This window comes from Astatotilapia calliptera, chromosome 18 (genome assembly GCF_900246225.1).
Source record: "Astatotilapia calliptera chromosome 18, fAstCal1.2, whole genome shotgun sequence".
NCBI classification, from domain to species: Eukaryota; Metazoa; Chordata; class Actinopteri; order Cichliformes; family Cichlidae; genus Astatotilapia; species Astatotilapia calliptera.
In genome coordinates this window covers 24,691,077-24,711,066 of record NC_039319.1, presented here as the reverse complement: position 1 = coordinate 24,711,066, position 19,990 = coordinate 24,691,077, and the positions used below count along the sequence as shown (strand labels likewise).

Below are 19,990 nucleotides of genomic sequence, written 5' to 3'. Positions count from 1 at the left end.
GTAAGACATTGTAAGTGCATTAGCTTAATCCCTCCTATCTGGCGTGCAGCGATCCATGCATTTCAGTGAACGCACACAAACAGTGGTCCTCAGGCAGTGAAGATGGAGGTGCACATGCAAGTATTTTCACCTGTGTTTGATCCAAAATAACAAACCTGCCAAATATTGAACAGTTTGTAGGATTGTAAGGGACAATGTTGAGATTCACCGTGTATTTGTGCATGCTGTGGTTGCTTTTTGCAGGTAAATATAACTTGCGTGTTGTTGTCACAGGTCAATATTAGAGTCATTAATATGTTTTTCTGCTCTCGTTCTCACCTCGTCATTGGCACATTTGAAGTGAAGTGAAGTGTACTGAAGTTTGTACAGCTGATTTTTTTTTGTATGTTTAAAATTAATTCATTTGTGTAGACGCCTTACGTGCCTCTCTGTTTACACAAATATATGTATAAAAAGTTATAATGAACTATAATCTGCTCTCTAGACACCGTCTCCAGCGAGGACATCAGTGGATGTGAACAGCAGCCATGCCAAAACGGTGGTGTATGTGAGAGCCACAATGGAGGATTCAGATGCCTTTGCGCCTCTCAGAGCCAAAACGGGCAGCTGTATGGTGGACAGAATTGCACAGTTGCACTTACAGGCTGTAATGAGAACCAGTGTGAGAATGGAGGAGTGTGTTCTCCCTTATTTGTGAACGATCACCACAGTTACACATGCATCTGCCCTGCTGGCTTCACGAGCCCTAAATGCCAGACTCCTACTGTTTTCTCATTTGAGTCCAGAGGCTATGTGTACATACAGACGCCGCTCCTAGACCAAGAAGCTCCTCTTAACGTCACCTTCAGCTTCAGGACGGAACAACTGGTTGGCACCCTCTTACAACGCAGGGTGGACGATCTGCTCTTCAGCATCGAGCTGATGCACGGGCATCTCTGCCTCCTCAGCCTGAGAGGCCAAGGCTCCAGCACATTGGTTCAAGAGCTTCCAGGATATTTGTCTGACAGCAAGTGGCACACAGTGGAAGCATCTCTGGGTGGCGTGGTCAGTCTCATCAGGCTGCTATGCACTGAAGGAAGCTGCACCAGAGAGTCCAATGCTGAAGTCCAGCTGCTTGAACAGGCCTCCTCTCTCCCTGAGCCCGAAGCAGTTCGTCACAGCCTCTTCATTGGAGCAATCAGTGGGAACTGGACACTGGGCAGGGCAGTGGAGGAAGCAGACTACCCTCCTGCTTTTCTGGGCTGCTTCAGAGATGTGTTTGTAGACTCACGGCTGTTATTGCCGGTTATAGCGCCAGAAGGTTCACACATCCAGTCGAACATCACTGTGGGGTGCAGCGACAAAGACAAGTGTGACGACAGCCCGTGTCAGAACCGAGGCCGCTGTGTTAGCCAAGGCTGGAGGGGTTACCTTTGTGAGTGCCACAGGCCATATGAGGGAAACAACTGTGCAGAGGGTAAGACTTACATATACATTAACATCATTGCAAGCTGTGTAAATTTTTTAATTAGATTCTCAAATAAACTCAAATTGCTTGTTAGTTCCCAGTTTTTCTTCCTATTTGCTCCGCCATCCACAAAAACCTTGTCTGTCCCCGCCTACTGTTCAGGGCTTCTCCTGTGTTTGTTTCCTTACCTGCAACATCAAATACTGCATAAAGTCATGGCATTAAAAAGCTCTGCATCCAGTGTTTTGTTGACCTGTCTCTCCATCCCAGCCTCCTCCCTACATAGTCTTTTTATTTCTTTAGGTACAGAACCTCAAAAAACAAATTTTCTTTCCCACAATGAAACACAGCAATGGAGGTCCTCTTTAACAAATGGCTGTTTCAGTCTGAGGTTATAACTTTTAAAAAATATGTAGGTTTTGTGAGCAAAAGCCTTTTTTGGCCTTGTGCAACTTTTGGTTTAATAGATGTGGTGCGATTTCCATTGAACCACACCCATTAGCGCAAACCTGATCTCTGTTAGGTAACATTTCTGAATCCTGAATAACATTTAATTTAGCTGATGACAAATTATTGGAGATACCCTTTAAATATAGGTGCACTGGTTCAAGTTCAAGCTCAGCCTGAGTCATCTTGCTGCTCAAGTGTCAGTGGTGAGCTGTGAAGAGAAGCACCCTGCAGGATAAAATTAGTCGGCAGACGTTAAAGGAGCTTACGGAGCTGGTAGAAATAGCAGACTGTCAAGTCAAACAGCCATGCTTTTAGAACATACACCTGCATCGAGGATTAAAAAAACGTGGTGTTCAGTAATTGACCGGGAATGCCTTCAGTTTGCCAGATCAGGGAGTCTTATGGACTTGTGTCTTCTTTGGTTGCCAAACTGAGGAGCTCCTCCTTGTAATGACCTGCGAGCCTTCTTCATTGTAAAAACCTTTTACTGAAACAATAACTCGTTTAGTTCCCATAACACTGACAACTGTACAATAATCATGGCATTCTTTTGCTTAAAAATGAGATTAGAGACTAATTGGTGTTAGATAAGACGATACATCTTTTTATCACTTACATAAAGACTGGAGATGCTGCACATTTTTGATTTTACTGGGATTGTACATGTAAGACTTTACTGCTCCTGTTAAGTAAATTATGAATTTCTCTCTTTCTCGTGCTTATACAGAGTACATCACAGCCAGGTTTGGAAACAAAGACCTCGAGAGCTATGCTGTGTTCTCATTGGATGATGACCCAGGTGATACTGTGATCATATCCATGTTCATCCGCACCAGACAGTCCAGTGGTCTGCTCCTTATCATGACTAACACCACAAGCCAGTACCTCCGCCTGTGGTTGGAAGCGGGTATGATCAAAGTTCAGGTCAACAACTTTGAGACCCTGGTCGGTCGGGCTGTGATCAATGACGGCCATTTCCACCTGGTGACTCTGAAACTGGAAGGAGTGGTAGCCACCTTGTTCCAGTCAGCCCAAAGCCAGGGCTTTATACCCATCAGGCTCATCCAGGTCCATCCTGGGGATATGGTTTATGTCGGGGGGCTACCAGACTCAAGGGCATCGGCTTCTTTTGGCGGGTACTTCAAGGGATGCATCCAGGATCTGAGGATTAACAACAAAAGACTGCAGTTCTATCCAATATCAACTCCGGTAGAATCGTACAACCTGGAACAACTCATCAGCGTTGCAGAAGGATGCAGCAGCGACAACGCCTGTGCTGTGAGTTATGGCAGTGCTGCCATATCGATAACGCTGTTGTGCATGAGCTGCTACCCCTTGCGACCCTGGTGTCTGCACTAACACTGAAAGAGTGCTTTATAATTAATTGATACTGTCTTCTCTGCATTAGGTGAACCCCTGTCTTAACGGGGGAGTGTGTTACTCCATGTGGGATGATTTCATTTGCAACTGCCCCCCCAACACTGCAGGGCGGCGCTGTGAGGAGGTGAAATGGTGCGAGCTGTCTCCCTGCCCAGCTGCTGCAATGTGTCAGCCCCTCTCTCAGGGTTTTGAATGTAAGTAACCTGATAACAGGTTCCAGTCATGCATAATGCATGTCCTGAAAGTACATCATCAGGGAGGAATAAAGACTCTTTAAGAATTCATTTCCCATTCATGGCACATGCAAGCATTTGGAAGAATTTACAAGTAATGTGCAAGCGAACTGACATCCGCTGAAGACATCATCAGCACTGCACGTCCCTTTAGGGGACTCAATGGTGCACACACAGTTTTAATTACAGCACTGTTGATTACAGCAGGGAACACAGTAGAGGCAGGGATCCTGCATGGGATTCCTCTAAGGCGTGGTAATCCCTGGTCAGATTAACTCTGCTGCCACATGGCTGTGGTAGTTTATGATGACATGTCTTCCTGGAGCAGTCACATGTTCACAGAGGGGAGGGGAAAAACAGTAGCTTTTTAAACAGTTTTTGAGCTAATTTGCTGTTTAAATAAAAACAAACGGTAAGGACAGTGGGGTTATTTCACACTGGATGTTTTTGGAATTATGTTTTCGTTGAAGTTATTAAGGCTCAGTCAGAATAAAGTGGAATCATCTCCTTCTGTACGCCAGTACAAATCAGTTTCCGCTGAGGCAGAGTTGGTATGTTTGTATTTGCTATGCTGCCAGGCTACTGTCAAGTGTGGTTGAACTTACAGAATCCTGAAAAAAGACATTAGCTTAATTAAACTCTAACCTTGTGACTACACTAGGAACTTCCCGCTCACAGGGTGCACTTTGTAAAAGCAGACCAGACTGTTTTTTTATTAAACATGAGCAGTATGCAGTTCTTAAAGAAACTGGTTTAACGCTTTATAATACAGCGTGCAACTCAGCATGTAATTCCCCTGTAATTTAATGGAATGTCAGTGGTTTTTTTATTTGATATTACAATGTAATTATAATAACCTACACATTCATAAAGGTAGGAATACTAGAATAATGCTTTTAGAGGACGCAAATAAATAATTGTTGTAAATAAATTGAATAAGTCTGTAAGTAATTTTTAGTAATTAGTAAGTAACTTTACATAGTGCCACAATTCTGGGTATTTTACAGGAAAGGGGATAAGTCATACTCTAAGTAATTGCTGCTCTAAGTGCAGCATAATTTCTTGGTAATTTGACAGTAAAACCAATAACATGTCCCAATCTTACATTGTAAGTAGACTGTAGTTTTAAGGGTATTTTATGGAGTGGATTAGCCTTGACTAACCTCAAGGTACTTTACGGGGTTTGAGACACTCCTTTTGAGAGATGTGAACAGTGATTTTGAAAGAAAGAAAATTAAATTCACATAGGCCTGCAAATTTAGATGGCATTTATTTTTTGTTTTAGCATTTGTAAGGGAGAAAAGTTCTTCTCACATCTATATTGGATAACTGAAAAGGAAAAAGGACAATCGAGTAATACAAAATCTACTGTGTACATGTGTTAAAAATAAAGGAAATTGGGAAAAGATTAATTTGCTCTATAATATGGCCCACGCCCCAAAATGTAGAGCATATTTACAATGGGTTGTGTCAAACTTTCAGCCACAGGGAGGACTAAGAGCAATGTGGTATTAGGTTACTCTTCAAGACCTGAAAACATGAGTCTTTAATGTTCAGGGGGGACTGTAGTCTGTATGGGTGTGATGCTTTGAGACTGCAACAAGTAAGCTGCTCCTCCCTGTCTCTGCTACAGGCTTGTCTAATGTGACATTTCGGCTTGGAAGCAGCATTCCACAGTACCGGAGCAATGGAAAGATTAAGCGCAGCCTGACCAGTGTCTCCCTCAGCTTCCGCTCAAGACGGCTTGCTGCCACATTACTGCATGCACGCAAGGACTCAAACTACCTGACGGTCTCTCTCCTGAACTCTCATGTGGTCATGGATCTCCAGGTTGGGGGTGACAAGGACAACGTGTCTATTCAAAGCCAGACTCAGTTCAGTGATGGAAAGTGGCACACTGTGAAGCTCAGCTTGGAAACCCAGGCATCGACCTCCAGTTGGATCATGGTCGTGGATGGAGGAAAGGAGGCCATTAGCATGCCCAAAACAGCTGTGGGTGACCTGGAGTTTCTCAGCAAGGAAGCGGACATCTTCCTGGGTGGTCTAAGCCTGAATGCTGGAGTGGATCTGTCTGGCTGTCTGGGTCCTGTCGAGATTGGGGGGCTTCTTCTCCCTTTCCACCCCGATACAGAGCTGAACCTGCCCAGACCTCAGGAGGAGCAGTTTTTGAGGATAAACAGCAATGCTCCCCTGCTGTACGGCTGCTGGGGAGCCAGTGTTTGCACACCTAACCCTTGCAGGAACGAGGGTGTCTGCGAGGACCTGTTTGACCTGCATCAGTGCACGTGTTCCTCCGAGTGGACAGGCCACCTGTGTCAAGACTCGACAGACCCCTGCATCTCCGGGCCCTGTCTCTACGGCAACTGTGTCAGCCTACCTGGAGGGTATAAGTGTGCGTGTGAGCAGGGGTACAGCGGCGAGCAATGTGAGGTAGAAGTCGATATGTGTGAAAAAAGCAATTGCAGCCACGGCGCCACGTGCCTCAAAGGCTTCCAGACGTACTCCTGTCTATGCCCTCAAAATATGACCGGCCAGTACTGCGAGTGAGTTCCTCAAGAGTTGATTTCAATGTCACCAGAGATAGCAATGTCACCAGTTGTGCTGATTTGCAAACTTCTCTATTACAGCGAGAAACTCCCTGAAATCCCATGGTACATCGAGACCAATCCGTAAGTGCTATTACATCAAATTCAACACACTTCACTTAACCAAGTAAACAACAAATCAACCATTTCTGAATTAAACAGTGTTTACTTTCTCTCTTCTGATGTTTGCCCAGACTTCCTCGGTTGCCCGTGTCTACATGCACGGGTACACGGTGGAACTACAGCTGCTTTAATGGAGGAAGCTGCTCCGAGGCTGATGATGCTTGTTACTGCCTGCCTGGCTTCGCGGGACAATGGTATGACATGCATAATGATAGTTAATTTGCACGCAACTTGTGATTTTAAAAGTCCATTTCAGTGCAGCTACTGCCCCCAGGTGGCCAAAAACAGAACTTTTTTAAATTTTCCTTTCAGGTGTGAGAAGGACGTGGATGAATGTGCCTCTGACCCCTGTATGAACGGAGGTTTCTGTGTCAATTATGTGAACAGTTTTGAGTGCGTGTGCGACATGAATTACTCGGGGATTCACTGCCAAATAGACGTCAGCGACTTCTACTTGTACCTCTTCCTGGGCCTGTGGCAGAACCTCTTCCAGCTCGTGTCCTACCTCGTGATTCGTCTCGACGACGAGCCAGAAATTGAGTGGGGGTTCCAGATCAACGATTAGACCCTCTTTATGATGAATAAAATCAGACCTAGCTCGATGTGAAGGGTTAATCAGTCACAACAGCACATCTACTGGAGGAGATCTGCAACATCTTTGGGCTGTATGAATCAGTTTCATCTCTTCCTGTGGGAACATACACGTCCACAGACATTGCGAGCAAATATATCTACCTACATAGTCTCCGTGGTAAGGGGAAACTGTTCTCCTTTGTGGCCTCTTGTGATTTAGGTTGATAAACCAGGTGTATCTGCATTAATCTACATAATACCTGCAGTATTTAAGTGGTCCGTGTTGCAGATACACAGCTCTTGGTTTCAGTGTGCACTCGTAAACATGAGACTTTTATGAATGTTTGAATTTTTTATGAAGACAATTTTTTTTAAATCTCAGCTTTACAACGAGCTGCTAACGAGGAACAGTGGCTGTTGATATACGTTACGTATTCGTGTAATGTATTGACAGGGTCAGCAATAGAGATGTGTCTGTTGTGAACAGGTTTATTTGGTTATGTTGAACAATACATACTCCATCGTGTTTTTGACAGTGTGTGAATCTGGTTCTAATACTGAAAACTACACTTTAGAGAGCTCTGTGTGTGCCTTAAATATCCACTTTTTGATCTGTGCGACAGCTTTTCTCTCACTGGGTTTTGTAACTGTTCCTCGCATAGTTATAATCAAGTGGATGAAACTGAAATTACAATATATGTATCGAAGACGTATTTACAAATATTTATGTAACGTAATATAAAATAAGTTGTCCTGCATACAGTATCTGATCTTGAAAGGGAACCCATTATGCTTTTCCTTCATTTCTCAAACATAGCATCTACAATTGTGGATGCTCATGTTAAACATGGATAGAGACTGAACTAGTGAGGTCAGCAAATGCAAACGTGAGTTAAACATTCACTTTTATGCATTTTTTTTTTCTACTTTTGGCACTGTGTGATGTGATATGCCTAATATGACTATCAGGCACACCTGAGGGGCTGCAAAAGGTCCAATATGTGATTAAAAAAAGGATCATACTGAAATATGAATCATGCAAACCTACTCTGAGTCACAGGAAAAAAACATGTAGATGGAAATGAGCATTAAAGGTCTCTTTTAGGAGAAACAAATATAAATAAATGTGAAATGTTTGGAAAATGACAGTTTTTATTTAAATCCTTTGTATACATATTGCTCATCTGAAACAGGCACATTCAAGAAAACACTACTTCAATTCACTCATCTGGTGATAACAGGTCAAATCTGATGCTAACAATGGTGCCAATAAGATTCACAGAAACATAGTAGCTGCCAAACGGACACAGGACAGGACAGACTCCGTATGGCTCCAGGTAAGTCCACTCGTCTTCTCCTCTCAAAGACATGCTTGATTAAATACTGATCATATGCAGTAGTTACCAAAATGGATGAAAATGTGACCTGACGAGTGAATTATATTTCGCAGCAGGGATCGTATTTTCACATTATATACATAATGTAAGGCCGCTGTGGAGCTGCTACCACAATCACACCCTACACGATGTTGTCTGTGAAGGTTCTCAGTCATCCTTGGACCAGGTCATCGTAGTCCAAGGAGCTTGGAAAGAAAAGCATCTGGACTTCTTTAAGTTGCTTATTATGTTATTTTTATACCAAAACACATCCATCCAACAAGTTAATGACTCATCAGTCCTGTTCATGGAGCTTACAGTCGCAGAGCTCTTTGTAGATCCTCTTTCGTATCTTTGGTATGTCTTTTTGTGAGAAGTGGAGGGGTCTTGTCAGAGCAAGGCATCTAGAATACTGTAAAAGAGCAATATCATGTAGTGAGCAAGCAACAGAAACAAATCTGAAACGATCATGCACGCGAACAAAGTCGCACATACCTCCAGAACAAAAACTCCGCAGTCGTTCTCGTTGGTCTGCTGCGGGACTTTCTGCGAGGAGCAGCAGGGGGAGACAGCACATCGTGTCAGTGAGAGCGAGCGTTCAAACAGGTAACAGTTTAAACCAGGACGACGTACCTCATCGAACGCCACCGTCCAACCGCTTTCAAAAGCAGTTTGCTTCTTTTCTTTTGCTTCGGTCATCAAGTATTTCAGGATGTTCTGTTGAGAGGAAAACGTTTAGATAGAAAAAGTATTTTGTCAAAGTAACTGCGTGTACGTGAAGTGTGTAATTACCCTTCCAACTTTCTGGAGCCCGTTCCCTTGAGAGTCATAAAGGCAGATTTTCTTTTGGACGATGTCGGCAGTCACCAAACACCAGTGAACCTCCAGATGGATAGGCACCAAAAGAAGTCTCTTAGAAAACAAATCCACCTGGACGAGACACACGAGATCACAGCCACCCATCCCACCCACTCTTTAGTTCTTTAGAGACTTTTTTCATACTTTTCATTGCATAGAAATAAAAGTTATGTTAGTTCTTTTTGCTTCTGGGAGAAACATGGCAATAGAAAGCTGCATGACTAACAAGGGTATCACATCATTTCCATCTAAGAGCTCACCTGCTTCGTCCATCGCTTAACACCATCGTATCCTTTGGTCATCAGCTGCCGGTGGAAGAAACTGTTGAGAAAATGGACCTAAAAGCGAAGACAAACAGAAATCATCAGTTTATAACAATTAAAAATACGTAGATTTAAAAGTTCTAGGATCAAACATCGCTTTCAAGTAATAGGATAAATATTGGAACGATATCTACAGTATTGTCTCATATTGGGGTACCAGTACTCCTAGGGGTAGTCCACAGCACTACATGGGCTACTAGCAAGGAACCTGGGGCCTACTGCACCAGCATAAGGTCTAACTGTAGGTCTGTGGATTTCATCTCCATATCTAACAGCACTCAACGCAGCACTGGCTAACAAGCTGAGCCATGTTTGACGCTCAGAGGCTATTCGTCACCAGAGCATCACTGACCGACTGCCTAACCAATCATCCTGGCTGATGCTGCAGAGAGTATCACGTTTGGATGATATCTTCAGACTCAGGTCTGCTACACAAGTTCAGTGAATCTGCTCTAATGTGTGAAAAGCGACAGGTGCCAGTGGTCGACTTGCCCGTTCTGGCGATTTGTGGCACCGAAAGCCAGTCGAACTGCACGAAGATCATCTGTGAGCTCCAACTAAAGGACATTAGGTTCTCATGCCACCCTCATAGAGAGCAGCTGGAAGTCATTTTGTGGGGCTCCTGCTCCTCCTTGTACAGAGGAGCAGAAACTGTTCCTGAAACTGGTTTGATTCCCTCTCCAGCTCTCCTCCTCCTCCATGCCTGCCTGCCCGGCAGGGTGACAGCAATACTCTGTCAGCCTTTTACAGCAGAGGGGTAAGAAGCATTTTAAACAGTCTGGAGTAAATAAACTGACCTCGTTAAATAATATAGAAATACATACAGCCTTATAGTCCCTTTATTGAAAAACTCAGGTAGGTGAAATCTTTCCTCGCTTAGCGTTCCGATGCAAGAAAAATTCCAGCATTTTTAGATCTTCATTTAGAGCTTTGTTTAATTACCTTCTGATGGGAAGAATCCATGATCAGCTCCCCGTACATGTTCATAACCTTCAACAGAAACAACAAAGGCGTACATACACCCGTTACATTGATCTTAAACATTCACACACCAGTGAATCCAGTAAAGCATGGCGTGTTTGGTGTTAAAGATGATGCTAACCTGGTCGTTGAGCCAGTTCTGATCTGCCAGCGTCAACAAATCGTCCAGAGTCAACGTGTGTTTCTTGTAGACCACCTGAAAAGACCGGACGGGCTTCTGGAGGATCGCAGCTCGGTAGCTGGTAACCTCAGAGAGGACTGTGTTTTTCCTGAACAGACACAAACGGGCAACGCTCAGAAAGCTCCCACTTACTCTTTACCACAACAACAGAATTCTGATTTACCTGTCACTTAAACCAGTGTAAAACTTCCCCTTGAGATGCCTCAAGACGTCGTTCTTACGTAATGGGATTAAGCTTCCATATTTCATGTAGAAGTCATCAAGAAACTCTGGAGAAACACAGAAACTCTTAACAAACGGCCCAGAGAAGAAAGTTGCACCAAATGTTAACGATGCACATACCGTGGATGTCCTTCGTCAGTGCCTTCAGGCTGACATCAGTGTGAGGGGATACTGTTTTTTTACTACTGATGGTCTCATCAGTATCTGTGACTGTACTCTGGTCCTGGCCTGGAGTACCAGCAGTCTGTGCTGATGGGCTGCCGACCTCGAGTCTTTGTGCAGGAGTTGTTCCTGGTACCCTGCTCTGTGTGACGTCTTCACATGTGTAACTGTCTGCATTTAATGAAGATTGGATACTATGACAGTGTCTTAAAGGCTCTCTAATTTCACCAATGTGTACCAAAGTTTCTCCTGTAATGGTTTCACCATCAGTACCTGCAGCAGCATCTGTGTTCACATCCTGGTTCTGTCTTTTAAGGGGATCCTCTGAACCTCCAGTATCACATCCAAGAGCTGACACAAGGACTGATGTTTTCGCTGCATTCAGCGCGTGGTACGCTTTCCTTTTATTTTTTTGTGTCTTTAAACTGAGGCCAGGGCCCGAGCCAAAGCGTTTTTTAGCTCTAAATATCCCAAAGTGGCACTTCTCTCTCCACTTCCTCCACATCCAAAGCTGTAGTTTACAGTACAAGCGCCTCTTGGCTCGCCTGGACATGTGAGAGACCCCATTGATTAAAGAAATGGATCCCTTCCTCCTCTTCAAGTATTTCGCTTTGCTCCGCTGGCTCTGTGCTCGGTGCATTTGGCAGAGAGTGAAGAACGCTTTCCGGAGAGCCAAGTGTGAGCGAGGCGGCTCAAATGTAGCAGCATTTAGCAACAAACCAACACACGGAGCTACATGGTTTCCGGGCCATGATCCAGCCGCTGTTAGATGAGACAATTTCACCTTGAAGTGGAAAGGTGAAATAACATGAGGTCTGAAGAATTCACAATTTGACACGATCCTCACAGCTTACTTAGGGGTCCCTGTCCTGGCTTTGGTTTCACAGTCTGACCATCTGCTGCGACACAGAACAAAAGTTTGATTACACATGAGCCTCACTTTGATGAAAAAGGATTTCATAAATAGATCTGATCCTACGGTGAACCGATCAGTGGCTGAACGCTGGTAAATTCTTCTCAGGTAGAGAAGAATTTTAGTAGCAGGCTGCTACTAACAATGTGCATATGGACTAATTACTTACTGCTTCTTTTACCAAGGCAAATGATCTGAACAGGTCTTCCATCACAGTTGTTGCTTTTGCACTTGCATCAGCTCTTTATACTGAGAAGGAGGCCTTTTTCAGAAGTTGTCAGAGGTCTGAGAGTTACAGACCTGCCTGCAGGTGCGCGTGTGCAGCACATGTCCCCACACAGAAAGACACACATTTTTATTTTTACAAGCAATATTATTTTGTTACCTCCAGGCTGTCGGAGCGGGTACAGGTCGCTGTTTTGCCCGCCTTGAATTGCTTTCTTCCAGACACGTGTTTCCAATCACAGACCCTTGCTAAAAAAAAAATAAAATAAAAAAAGCCGGCGATGTTTAAAGACACCCAACAATTGCCTGCAACAAACGAGGAGCTAGCCACACACTCACGTAGCCTCGCAGTTTCCCCCTCGTTTGGCTCAATGAAACCTCGAAGCGGAGAAAGCTCTTCGCGGACACGTCCTGTCTGTGTGTGCGTTCACATAAATCAGAGCGTTTTTTATTCAGAACACGGCGTTTGGAGCTAAAACTCTTTAGCTTACTTAGCATTCAGGTTAGCCGATGCAAGATTGGATCACGCAGACGGACGCAACGTGAGCGACGTCTTGCTGTGATTGGTTGTTAGACTTCGGCTTCATCCAATCCGTTGACCGTTAACAGTCACATGTAGTCACGTGCCCCTCTCATCCTGACCAATCAAAACACGATCTTCTTCTTTAGACGTCCGTTTAGTTACATTAAAGTGTGTCACTGCCCCCTGCAGGCCCTCTCTGTGCGTTCAGGGATTTTATTTTATAGAAATTTTATAGAAACAAGTGTTACAACAAATCTTGATAACCCGGGTAAATATACCGTATCTTCAACTTCAACTTATACATCCCTTTACTTTGCAAAATAAGACCACAATAAGTTCTTCTTTCTAGTTTCCATTACTCTCAACACTCTTACCCCTTATGCTTTTTCATCCATCATCCATTTCTGTTTTGTCTTTAAAGTTGATCTTGCAATATCATTAAAACACCAGTCAAAGAAATCATGTCTCATTAATAAATACAAAGCTACAGAAACATCAGAATAAAAAATGTCTTGTTTGCCTTCCAACCTTCTGCAGTCATTGACTATTAAACAATTCCAGAATCCACAAAACTAAACATGAAAATGATAAGCCAAACAAAAACATTATGGACTTCCCTGCAGTCTCTGCACGTAGCAGAGGCTGCAGGAAGTCTTTTAAAAATGAAGTCCCAGCCACAAGATTTCAATTTTAAAAGCAGTTGGGAAAAATCTAAACTATTTTCAGGAGAAGCCAAACAAACTTGGGAGGTTGTTCTTGTGGCAGGCTGCTACTAACAATGTAGCCTAAAGATACAGTTTAAAGGGCTCATTCAAAGCTAAATCTAAAGAAATGGCCGTGGCTCGAGACGTTTGCACGGTACTGTAACATATCTGTGATTTAATGCTGAATGGAAGTGACCGTGTGTTTTTACTAAAGTTATTAAACCTCTAAGCTTTGTGAAGTATTCTAGAGGGAATGGAAAGACTCTGCGGCGGTCCTCAGTCTGCACTTTATTGCTCATTTGAGAAAACATTTGAAATCTTCTCATCAGTATCTCTGTTTGCGGCCTGCTGCTGACCTTGAGTGACACTGGTGTAATAAGCAGATGGTCGCTGTCCCCCCCAAAACCTGGCAAACATCCTGTTTTTTTCCTTTTTTTTAGTATCATTGAGCAAGTCCGCAGATCCCTGCTGACAGTGGGGCCCAGCTCTGTAGATGACCAGCGTGACCTCTGTTGAGGGAGACAGCTGGTTACACAATACGAGTGAACCCAAAGATCTTCTCACATGTAATATTTGATATATATTCACGGCAGACATAGAGACAGGTGTCAGTATATGTTGCAGGAGTGTGACACTAAAACTGATTTGAACTAAAGGCTGCTCGTCCCACGCTAGACTTTGTGAGTTTCCATTTGCTTTGGCAGTTATCCTTTAAAAAAAAAAAAAAAAGAGCAGCACCATGTGACGCAAGAGTCAGGAGGGATGAACATGGTGTTTAACTTGGCTCTGTTTTCATGTTTAAAGTACAGGATATATAAGCAGCGACCTGCACCAGCTCTGCCTCTCATCTTTACCAGCATCTGCTCGTCTGTGATACCTTATTTTTGTTGCATTTCACACAGAAATGAATCTCCTGAGCTTCACTGTGGTGCTGGGACTGTTGGTGGGGACATGGGCTCAACCCATCGTGCGAAGGCCTCTGTGCGACTCCCCCGAGGCGGAGGAGGCTGCTCTGGTGGCGCAGGATTACCTCAACGCCCAGCACCATCATGGCTACAAGTATGTACTGAACCAGATCGACGACATCAAGGTCTACGCGAAGGTAAGTCAGCAGGTGGAGGTGCTGTTTAGTTACATACAGAAATGTGTGAACACAGTAGAAAAGAATAACGTTTACTGGGCAGAGAAGAAGGATAAACACTAAGTGTAGCAGTCCATACTGCATCATGTTATAGACAGTTTTGTTTATGGTGCCCCTCTCTTTCTAACTTTTTAGGACATTTTCAGACTAAATCAGAAGCAGCTATGTGCTCTATTTTTGCTAATAGGAGCTCTTATATGTTCACCTGCATCTGGAATAATATATACAGCAGAATTTAGTCAATTACCATCTTATGCACTACATTTTTTAAAAGTAATGTAACAATTGTGCAGTGATTTGTATATATTTTTGCTTTTTTAGCCAGACGGAGATGAATACGACATGGAAGTTGACCTGCTGGAGACAGACTGTCACGTGTTGGACCTGCTGCCTCTTGCCAACTGCACAGTCAGGCCCAAAGTACAGACGGTGAGACGCAGAAGCTCTCAGGCTTCGACTCCTGTAATTCAGTCGATATTAGTTCTGATCAACCTACTTTGATTCTTCGTTCTCTTCCAGGCGGTAGAAGGAGACTGTGATGTGGTGCTGAAGAAGGTTGGCGGTGTTCTGAAGGTCATTGCATTCAAGTGCAAATCAGAGGGTAAAGATCACAGATGCTGCTCTCATCCAAATGATTACAAAGAACAAACCACAGCAGTGTCCATACATACTGCATGTGTCAATAACCTGTATGTGACTTTCCTGCTCGACTTGTAGTATCCACAGAGGATTTTTGTTTGGGCTGCCCCAGCCTCCTTCCCCTCAATAACACCGATGCGCTGGACTTTGTCCATGCCTCTCTGACAACCTTCAACAACATGACTGTGAACACGACACATGTTCTTCTCGAGGTTGGAAGGTTGTCATCACAGGTCAGACAGTCAGGATACTTTTTACCAGATGTAACACAGCTGCATGCTTTAACCTGCAGCTGTCAGTTCATCAGTGCTGTTTAATACTTTCAGGTTGTGTCTGGTGGGCCCATCTTCATAACAGAATATGTGGTTGTTGAGGGAAACTGCACCGAGGATCCCTGCGTGCCTCTCAACGATGCCATGGCTGTGAGTACACAGTAGTAAAAGCACTCAGTTTGTTTTCAGGCCTGTTCAGCTGATCTGAGATGGAGAAATGTTCAATCAGGTCACCAGATGTTGAAAATGAACAAAACTGAGAGCTGTGCCTCTCTCTCCAGGCTCGTGGGATTTGTACAGCCAAAGGTACAATCGCCCAGCACAGTGTGGACTGCAAGATGTTCTCCACTCTGGTAAAATACTGCATCTGACTTCTAATATGTTCTGCTTCATGAAGACAAAACAACATTCACCATCTAACGTTCACACAGAAAACATTAAGAACTGTTTTTCTCTCACTGATGTCATTTTTTTAGATTCCCATTGTAGATGCCAACAGCACTGCAGCTGCAGACCCCGTCCTACCACCAGTGGTTCATGTGCACACACACGGCCTGTCACACAAGCACGGCCACAGCCACCACAAACTGACGGCTCTCCACAACCCCCATCAAAACGTCCTGTTATCTGCAGAGTCAGCAGAATCAGATGAAGTTGTACCTGTCGTCCCTGCTGCTGCTGCTCCAGCTGCAGATCCAGCTCCAGCTGCAGATCCAGCTCCAGCTGCAGACCCTGCTCTCGCTGCAGACCCTGCTCTCGCTGCAGATCCTGCCCTTGCTGCAGATTCTGACTCAGCTGGAGAATCTTTATTGAAGGAAAGCTCACCTAACTTGAAGAAGAGAGATGTATCTGCTGCAGCTGCTGCCGTGGTTGATGCTCCTGCTGTTCAAACAGGACCAGTTACTCTCGTGCCAGTCTGCCCAGGAAGAGTCAGGTTCTTCTAAGTGTCCAAGTCTCACAGACTCTATACTTGCTTTCATTTGTAGCAGAGCACCTTTAATACATTAGCCATTTCCAGTAGATGTAACAAAACACCAACCAATGAGAAATAATTCATTGTTTTAAACTGTCAAATCAGACAAGCTTCTCTGTCAAATTGTCTGTAAAGATGTTGAATAAATCTCAAGTGAATTTACAGGGTTAATGAGGACACACTGATCATTTGTACTGTAGTTCTTGCCGTCATTCTGCAAAGTCCTCTAGAACGATTTCAAAAGTCCACAGTGCTGTTTGCCTGTTGTGTTGACTCATGCCAACGACCCTCCTGTGAACCGGCTGACATTTCTGATACAGCCATGAACAACAGCAGCTTTTCCTCTGCACATCCATGCTCACCACAACTCAACATTTCAGAAATGAATGAAAACACCAGGATACTCATACATCCAAGTATGAAAGAGTTCACACTTCATAATCATAAGAGGCTATTTAAAGATTTCAATGTGAAAATGTTGATAAGATATTTTATCCCATCGACCTGAGTTTCTCAGGTTACAGACAGACAAACATACAGGTCAATGCTGGTGAATATGGGCAAAGTCTATTAGTGAATTTACAAGAATGGATCAATATTCAGAAAGCTGCAGTTCATGGTAAAGGACAAATTAGGTAGACAGCCTCAAAAATGCTGTGAACCCTCTGAGTCTAAAAAGCGATATGATGCCCCCACGGGCTAAACTGATAAGAGAAGCAGCCAAATAAAGAAAAAGTTGTCCTTGGTTACCCACACACGAAGAGATAAGATGATTTTTATACCCAGCTGCTCTAACACCCACTTTCCAGATGTTTTAGACAGTTGTTTTGAACCCATAAACATCAAATTCTCAGCTTAAAAAAAATTAAAGCACAATTTTGGTTACTGAGCCCGTAATGAGGCATTCACAAGAGTCCAAACAGTAAGGTTGTGATGTTGGTCAGTATCCTCCGGACCCTCATTTAGTTTCCTTTAATTTATATGGAAAACCTGGAAGTTGTGGGGCAGCCACCTTGAAAGGTTTGAAGCTTGATGAGGATCAAGTGAAATAGTGGGTTTATACTCACTTTTGCTCAGTGTTACTGTTTGCCCTCTATTTCCAGAGTGTACAACCCATCCTGAACAGAAATATACATGTTTTTTCCTCTTAAAGGCAGAGAATCAAACAGATATGCACACCGTATCGTTTCCTATAGACAGGTTGAATAATGAGCAGAGATGACCACACCTTCAGGATGTCCGACTGTGCTGAAAGCACATCTGTTTGAGGCCAGAGTTCATGGCTCCCAGCTACCGCTCACTGTAAACTTCAACCTATTAAACAGTAACTTTCCACTTAATAGAATTTGCTGGATTCTTAGAGTCACCCTTATCCAAATCAAAAATCATTTAGATGCCAAAGGAAGCTTTCATACTGAAAACACATGCACTGCTCCTCAATTTCCACAGCTAATGATATAACAGCTCGTTAGACTGAATATATTCACTTTTCTTTATTGTTTATACTGAGCACTGCTGTTAACAGAGGACGACTCATTTTAATCACTGCAACATTTAAATGTTTGTAACAAATTGTGGCTCAGGCCATTGTACAAGTCTACATGAATTAAATGAGTAAATTAATTAGCTTTAAATGATGAACTGGGACAGAGTACACAGACAAGTGACACAAAACTGAAACAAACGTGTCCGATCATGAGAAAAACTTCCCTCATGAATCCTGTAACAGAAAATATGACTGAACAGAAGGTTTTGCTTCTGTCCTGCAGATGTCTTCCTGCGACACCGCTGAGGCTGGCCTTAAGACTTTTATTGCACATGTTGTGACATAAAAAAAAGAGGGACACGAGTCCTTTAATGGGAGTAAGATGTAAGCTGACATGCACAGCATAAGAGCCTAACATAACTTAGTCTTTGTAAAAGTCATGCAGAGTTTGAAAAAGGAGTTGCAGCAGAATCCAGGTAATGTTTATGTACTTAGTGCTGGTCTTAAACATGAAACAGGACTTTTTTTTTAAATGGGGAGACGAGGGAAATTAAATTTAGCTTTAATTTTGGAGACGGGAGGTCCACTTTGCTTTTATGAGTATATACAGCAGAATTTAGTCAATTACCATCTTATGCACTACATTTTTTAAAAGTAATGTAACAATTGTGCAGTGATTTGTATATATTTTTGCTTTTTTAGCCAGACGGAGATGAATACGACATGGAAGTTGACCTGCTGGAGACAGACTGTCACGTGTTGGACCCGCTGCCTCTTGCCAACTGCACAGTCAGGCCCAAAGTACAGACGGTGAGACGCAGAAGCTCTCAGGCTTCGACTCCTGTAATTCAGTCGATATTAGTTCTGATCAACCTACTTTGATTCTTCGTTCTCTTCCAGGCGGTAGAAGGAGACTGTGATGTGGTGCTGAAGAAGGTTGGCGGTGTTCTGAAGGTCATTGCATTCAAGTGCAAATCAGAGGGTAAAGATCACAGATGCTGCTCTCATCCAAATGATTACAAAGAACAAACCACAGCAGTGTCCATACATACTGCATGTGTCAATAACCTGTATGTGACTTTCCTGCTCGACTTGTAGTATCCACAGAGGATTTGTGTTTGGGCTGTCCCAGCCTCCTTCCCCTCAATAACACCGATGCGCTGGACTTTGTTCATGCCTCTCTGACAACCTTCAACAACATGACTGTGAACACGACACACGTTCTTCTCGAGGTTGGAAGGTTGTCATCACAGGTCAGACAGTCAGGATACTTTTTACCAGATGTAACACAGCTGCATGCTTTAACCTGCAGCTGTCAGTTCATCAGTGCTGTTTAATACTCTCAGGTTGTGTCTGGTGGGCCCATCTTCATAACAGAATATGTGGTTGTTGAGGGAAACTGCACCGAGGATCCCTGCGTGCCTCTCAACGATGCCATGGCTGTGAGTACACAGTAGTAAAAGCACTCAGTTTGTTTTCAGGCCTGTTCAGCTGATCTGAGATGGAGAAATGTTCAATCAGGTCACCAGATGTTGAAAATGAACAAAACTGAGAGCTGTGCCTCTCTCTCCAGGCTCGTGGGATTTGTACAGCAAAAAGTACAATCGCCCAGCACAGTGTGGACTGCAAGATGTTCTCCACTCTGGTAAAATACTGCATCTGACTTCTAATATGTTCTGCTTCATGAAGACAAAACAACATTCACCATCTAACGTTCACACAGAAAACATTAAGAACTGTTTTTCTCTCACTGATGTCATTTTTTTAGATTCCCATTGTAGATGCCAACAGCACTGCAGCTGCAGACCCCGTCCTACCACCAGTGGTTCATGTGCACACACACGGCCTGTCACACAAGCATGGCCACAGCCACCACAAACTGACTGCTCTCCACAACCCCCATCAAAACGTCCTGTTATCTGCAGAGTCAGCTGAAGTTGTACCTGTCGTCCCTGCTGCTGCTGCTCCAGCTGCAGATTATGATTCAGCTGGAGAATCTTTGACGAGTAAGGAGCCTCCTCTTTTCTTCAGGAAGAGAGATGTATCTGCTGCCATCATGGTTGATGCTCCTGCTGTTCAAACAGGACCAGTTTCTCTCGTGCCAGTCTGCCCAGGAAGAGTCAGATTCTTCTAAGTGTTCAAGTCCCACAGACTCTATACTTGCTTTCATTTGTCGCAGAGCACCTTTGATATGTGAGCCATGTCCAGTAGTGGCAGTAG

At 43.7% G+C, this 19,990-nt stretch overlaps 4 protein-coding genes across 7 annotated transcripts; 3 read left to right on the top strand and 1 right to left on the bottom strand.

The window, feature by feature from the left end:
- The first annotated feature begins 74 nt into the window (after positions 1–74).
- Positions 75–7,932, top strand: LOC113010572 (protein crumbs homolog 1-like). Its single transcript, XM_026149689.1, has 8 exons — positions 75–243; positions 485–1,456; positions 2,625–3,175; positions 3,306–3,471; positions 5,144–6,053; positions 6,138–6,179; positions 6,290–6,412; positions 6,531–7,932. The coding sequence occupies exons 1-8, from the start codon at positions 195–197 to the stop codon at positions 6,781–6,783; spliced, it is 3,066 nt and encodes a 1,021-aa protein (XP_026005474.1). The 5' UTR covers positions 75–194; the 3' UTR covers positions 6,784–7,932.
- A 444-nt stretch (positions 7,933–8,376) lies between these two features.
- LOC113010602 (sentrin-specific protease 5-like) lies at positions 8,377–13,182 on the bottom strand. 4 transcript variants are annotated; one of them, XM_026149756.1, is made up of 12 exons: positions 12,372–13,182; positions 12,193–12,281; positions 11,168–11,793; positions 10,853–11,065; positions 10,674–10,779; positions 10,451–10,598; positions 10,291–10,338; positions 9,286–9,363; positions 8,960–9,097; positions 8,801–8,884; positions 8,663–8,713; positions 8,377–8,579 (listed from the first exon to the last, which is right to left on the bottom strand). In XM_026149756.1, exons 3-12 carry the CDS (start codon positions 11,532–11,534, stop codon positions 8,463–8,465), a joined length of 1,350 nt encoding a protein of 449 aa, XP_026005541.1. In that variant the 5' UTR covers positions 11,535–11,793; positions 12,193–12,281; positions 12,372–13,182; the 3' UTR covers positions 8,377–8,462. The 4 variants fall into 4 exon arrangements, with proteins under 4 accessions (XP_026005541.1, XP_026005538.1, XP_026005539.1 ...); XM_026149753.1 differs by having other exon boundaries at positions 10,853–11,793; positions 12,372–13,181; XM_026149754.1 differs by having other exon boundaries at positions 10,853–11,790; positions 12,372–13,181.
- A 902-nt stretch (positions 13,183–14,084) lies between these two features.
- Positions 14,085–16,469, top strand: LOC113010616 (alpha-2-HS-glycoprotein-like). Its single transcript, XM_026149780.1, has 7 exons — positions 14,085–14,361; positions 14,722–14,829; positions 14,920–15,001; positions 15,118–15,272; positions 15,366–15,461; positions 15,593–15,664; positions 15,788–16,469. The coding sequence occupies exons 1-7, from the start codon at positions 14,164–14,166 to the stop codon at positions 16,253–16,255; spliced, it is 1,179 nt and encodes a 392-aa protein (XP_026005565.1). The 5' UTR covers positions 14,085–14,163; the 3' UTR covers positions 16,256–16,469.
- A 1,993-nt stretch (positions 16,470–18,462) lies between these two features.
- LOC113010638 (alpha-2-HS-glycoprotein-like) lies at positions 18,463–19,904 on the top strand. The gene is made up of 6 exons (XM_026149811.1): positions 18,463–18,580; positions 18,671–18,752; positions 18,869–19,023; positions 19,117–19,212; positions 19,344–19,415; positions 19,539–19,904. The coding sequence occupies exons 1-6, from the start codon at positions 18,494–18,496 to the stop codon at positions 19,902–19,904; spliced, it is 858 nt and encodes a 285-aa protein (XP_026005596.1). The 5' UTR covers positions 18,463–18,493.
- Positions 19,905–19,990: the final 86 nt, after the last annotated feature.

Coding starts and splice junctions, on each gene's coding strand:
- LOC113010572 (XM_026149689.1), top strand. CDS start 195: ATGTTGAGATTCACCGTGTATTTGTGCATGCTGTGGTTGCTTTTTGCA. Junction 1,457..2,624: donor GGGAAACAACTGTGCAGAGG/GTAAGACTTACA, acceptor GTGCTTATACAG/AGTACATCACAGCCAGGTTT. Junction 3,176..3,305: donor GCAGCGACAACGCCTGTGCT/GTGAGTTATGGC, acceptor TCTCTGCATTAG/GTGAACCCCTGTCTTAACGG.
- LOC113010638 (XM_026149811.1), top strand. CDS start 18,494: ATGGAAGTTGACCTGCTGGAGACAGACTGTCACGTGTTGGACCCGCTG. Junction 18,753..18,868: donor ATTCAAGTGCAAATCAGAGG/GTAAAGATCACA, acceptor CTCGACTTGTAG/TATCCACAGAGGATTTGTGT. Junction 19,416..19,538: donor GCAAGATGTTCTCCACTCTG/GTAAAATACTGC, acceptor TCATTTTTTTAG/ATTCCCATTGTAGATGCCAA.
- LOC113010602 (XM_026149753.1), bottom strand. CDS start 11,534: ATGCACCGAGCACAGAGCCAGCGGAGCAAAGCGAAATACTTGAAGAGG. Junction 10,780..10,852: donor ACTGACGAAGGACATCCACG/GTATGTGCATCG, acceptor GTGTTTCTCCAG/AGTTTCTTGATGACTTCTAC. Junction 10,339..10,450: donor AGAACTGGCTCAACGACCAG/GTTAGCATCATC, acceptor TTTCTGTTGAAG/GTTATGAACATGTACGGGGA.
- LOC113010616 (XM_026149780.1), top strand. CDS start 14,164: ATGAATCTCCTGAGCTTCACTGTGGTGCTGGGACTGTTGGTGGGGACA. Junction 15,002..15,117: donor ATTCAAGTGCAAATCAGAGG/GTAAAGATCACA, acceptor CTCGACTTGTAG/TATCCACAGAGGATTTTTGT. Junction 15,462..15,592: donor CTCTCAACGATGCCATGGCT/GTGAGTACACAG, acceptor CTCTCTCTCCAG/GCTCGTGGGATTTGTACAGC.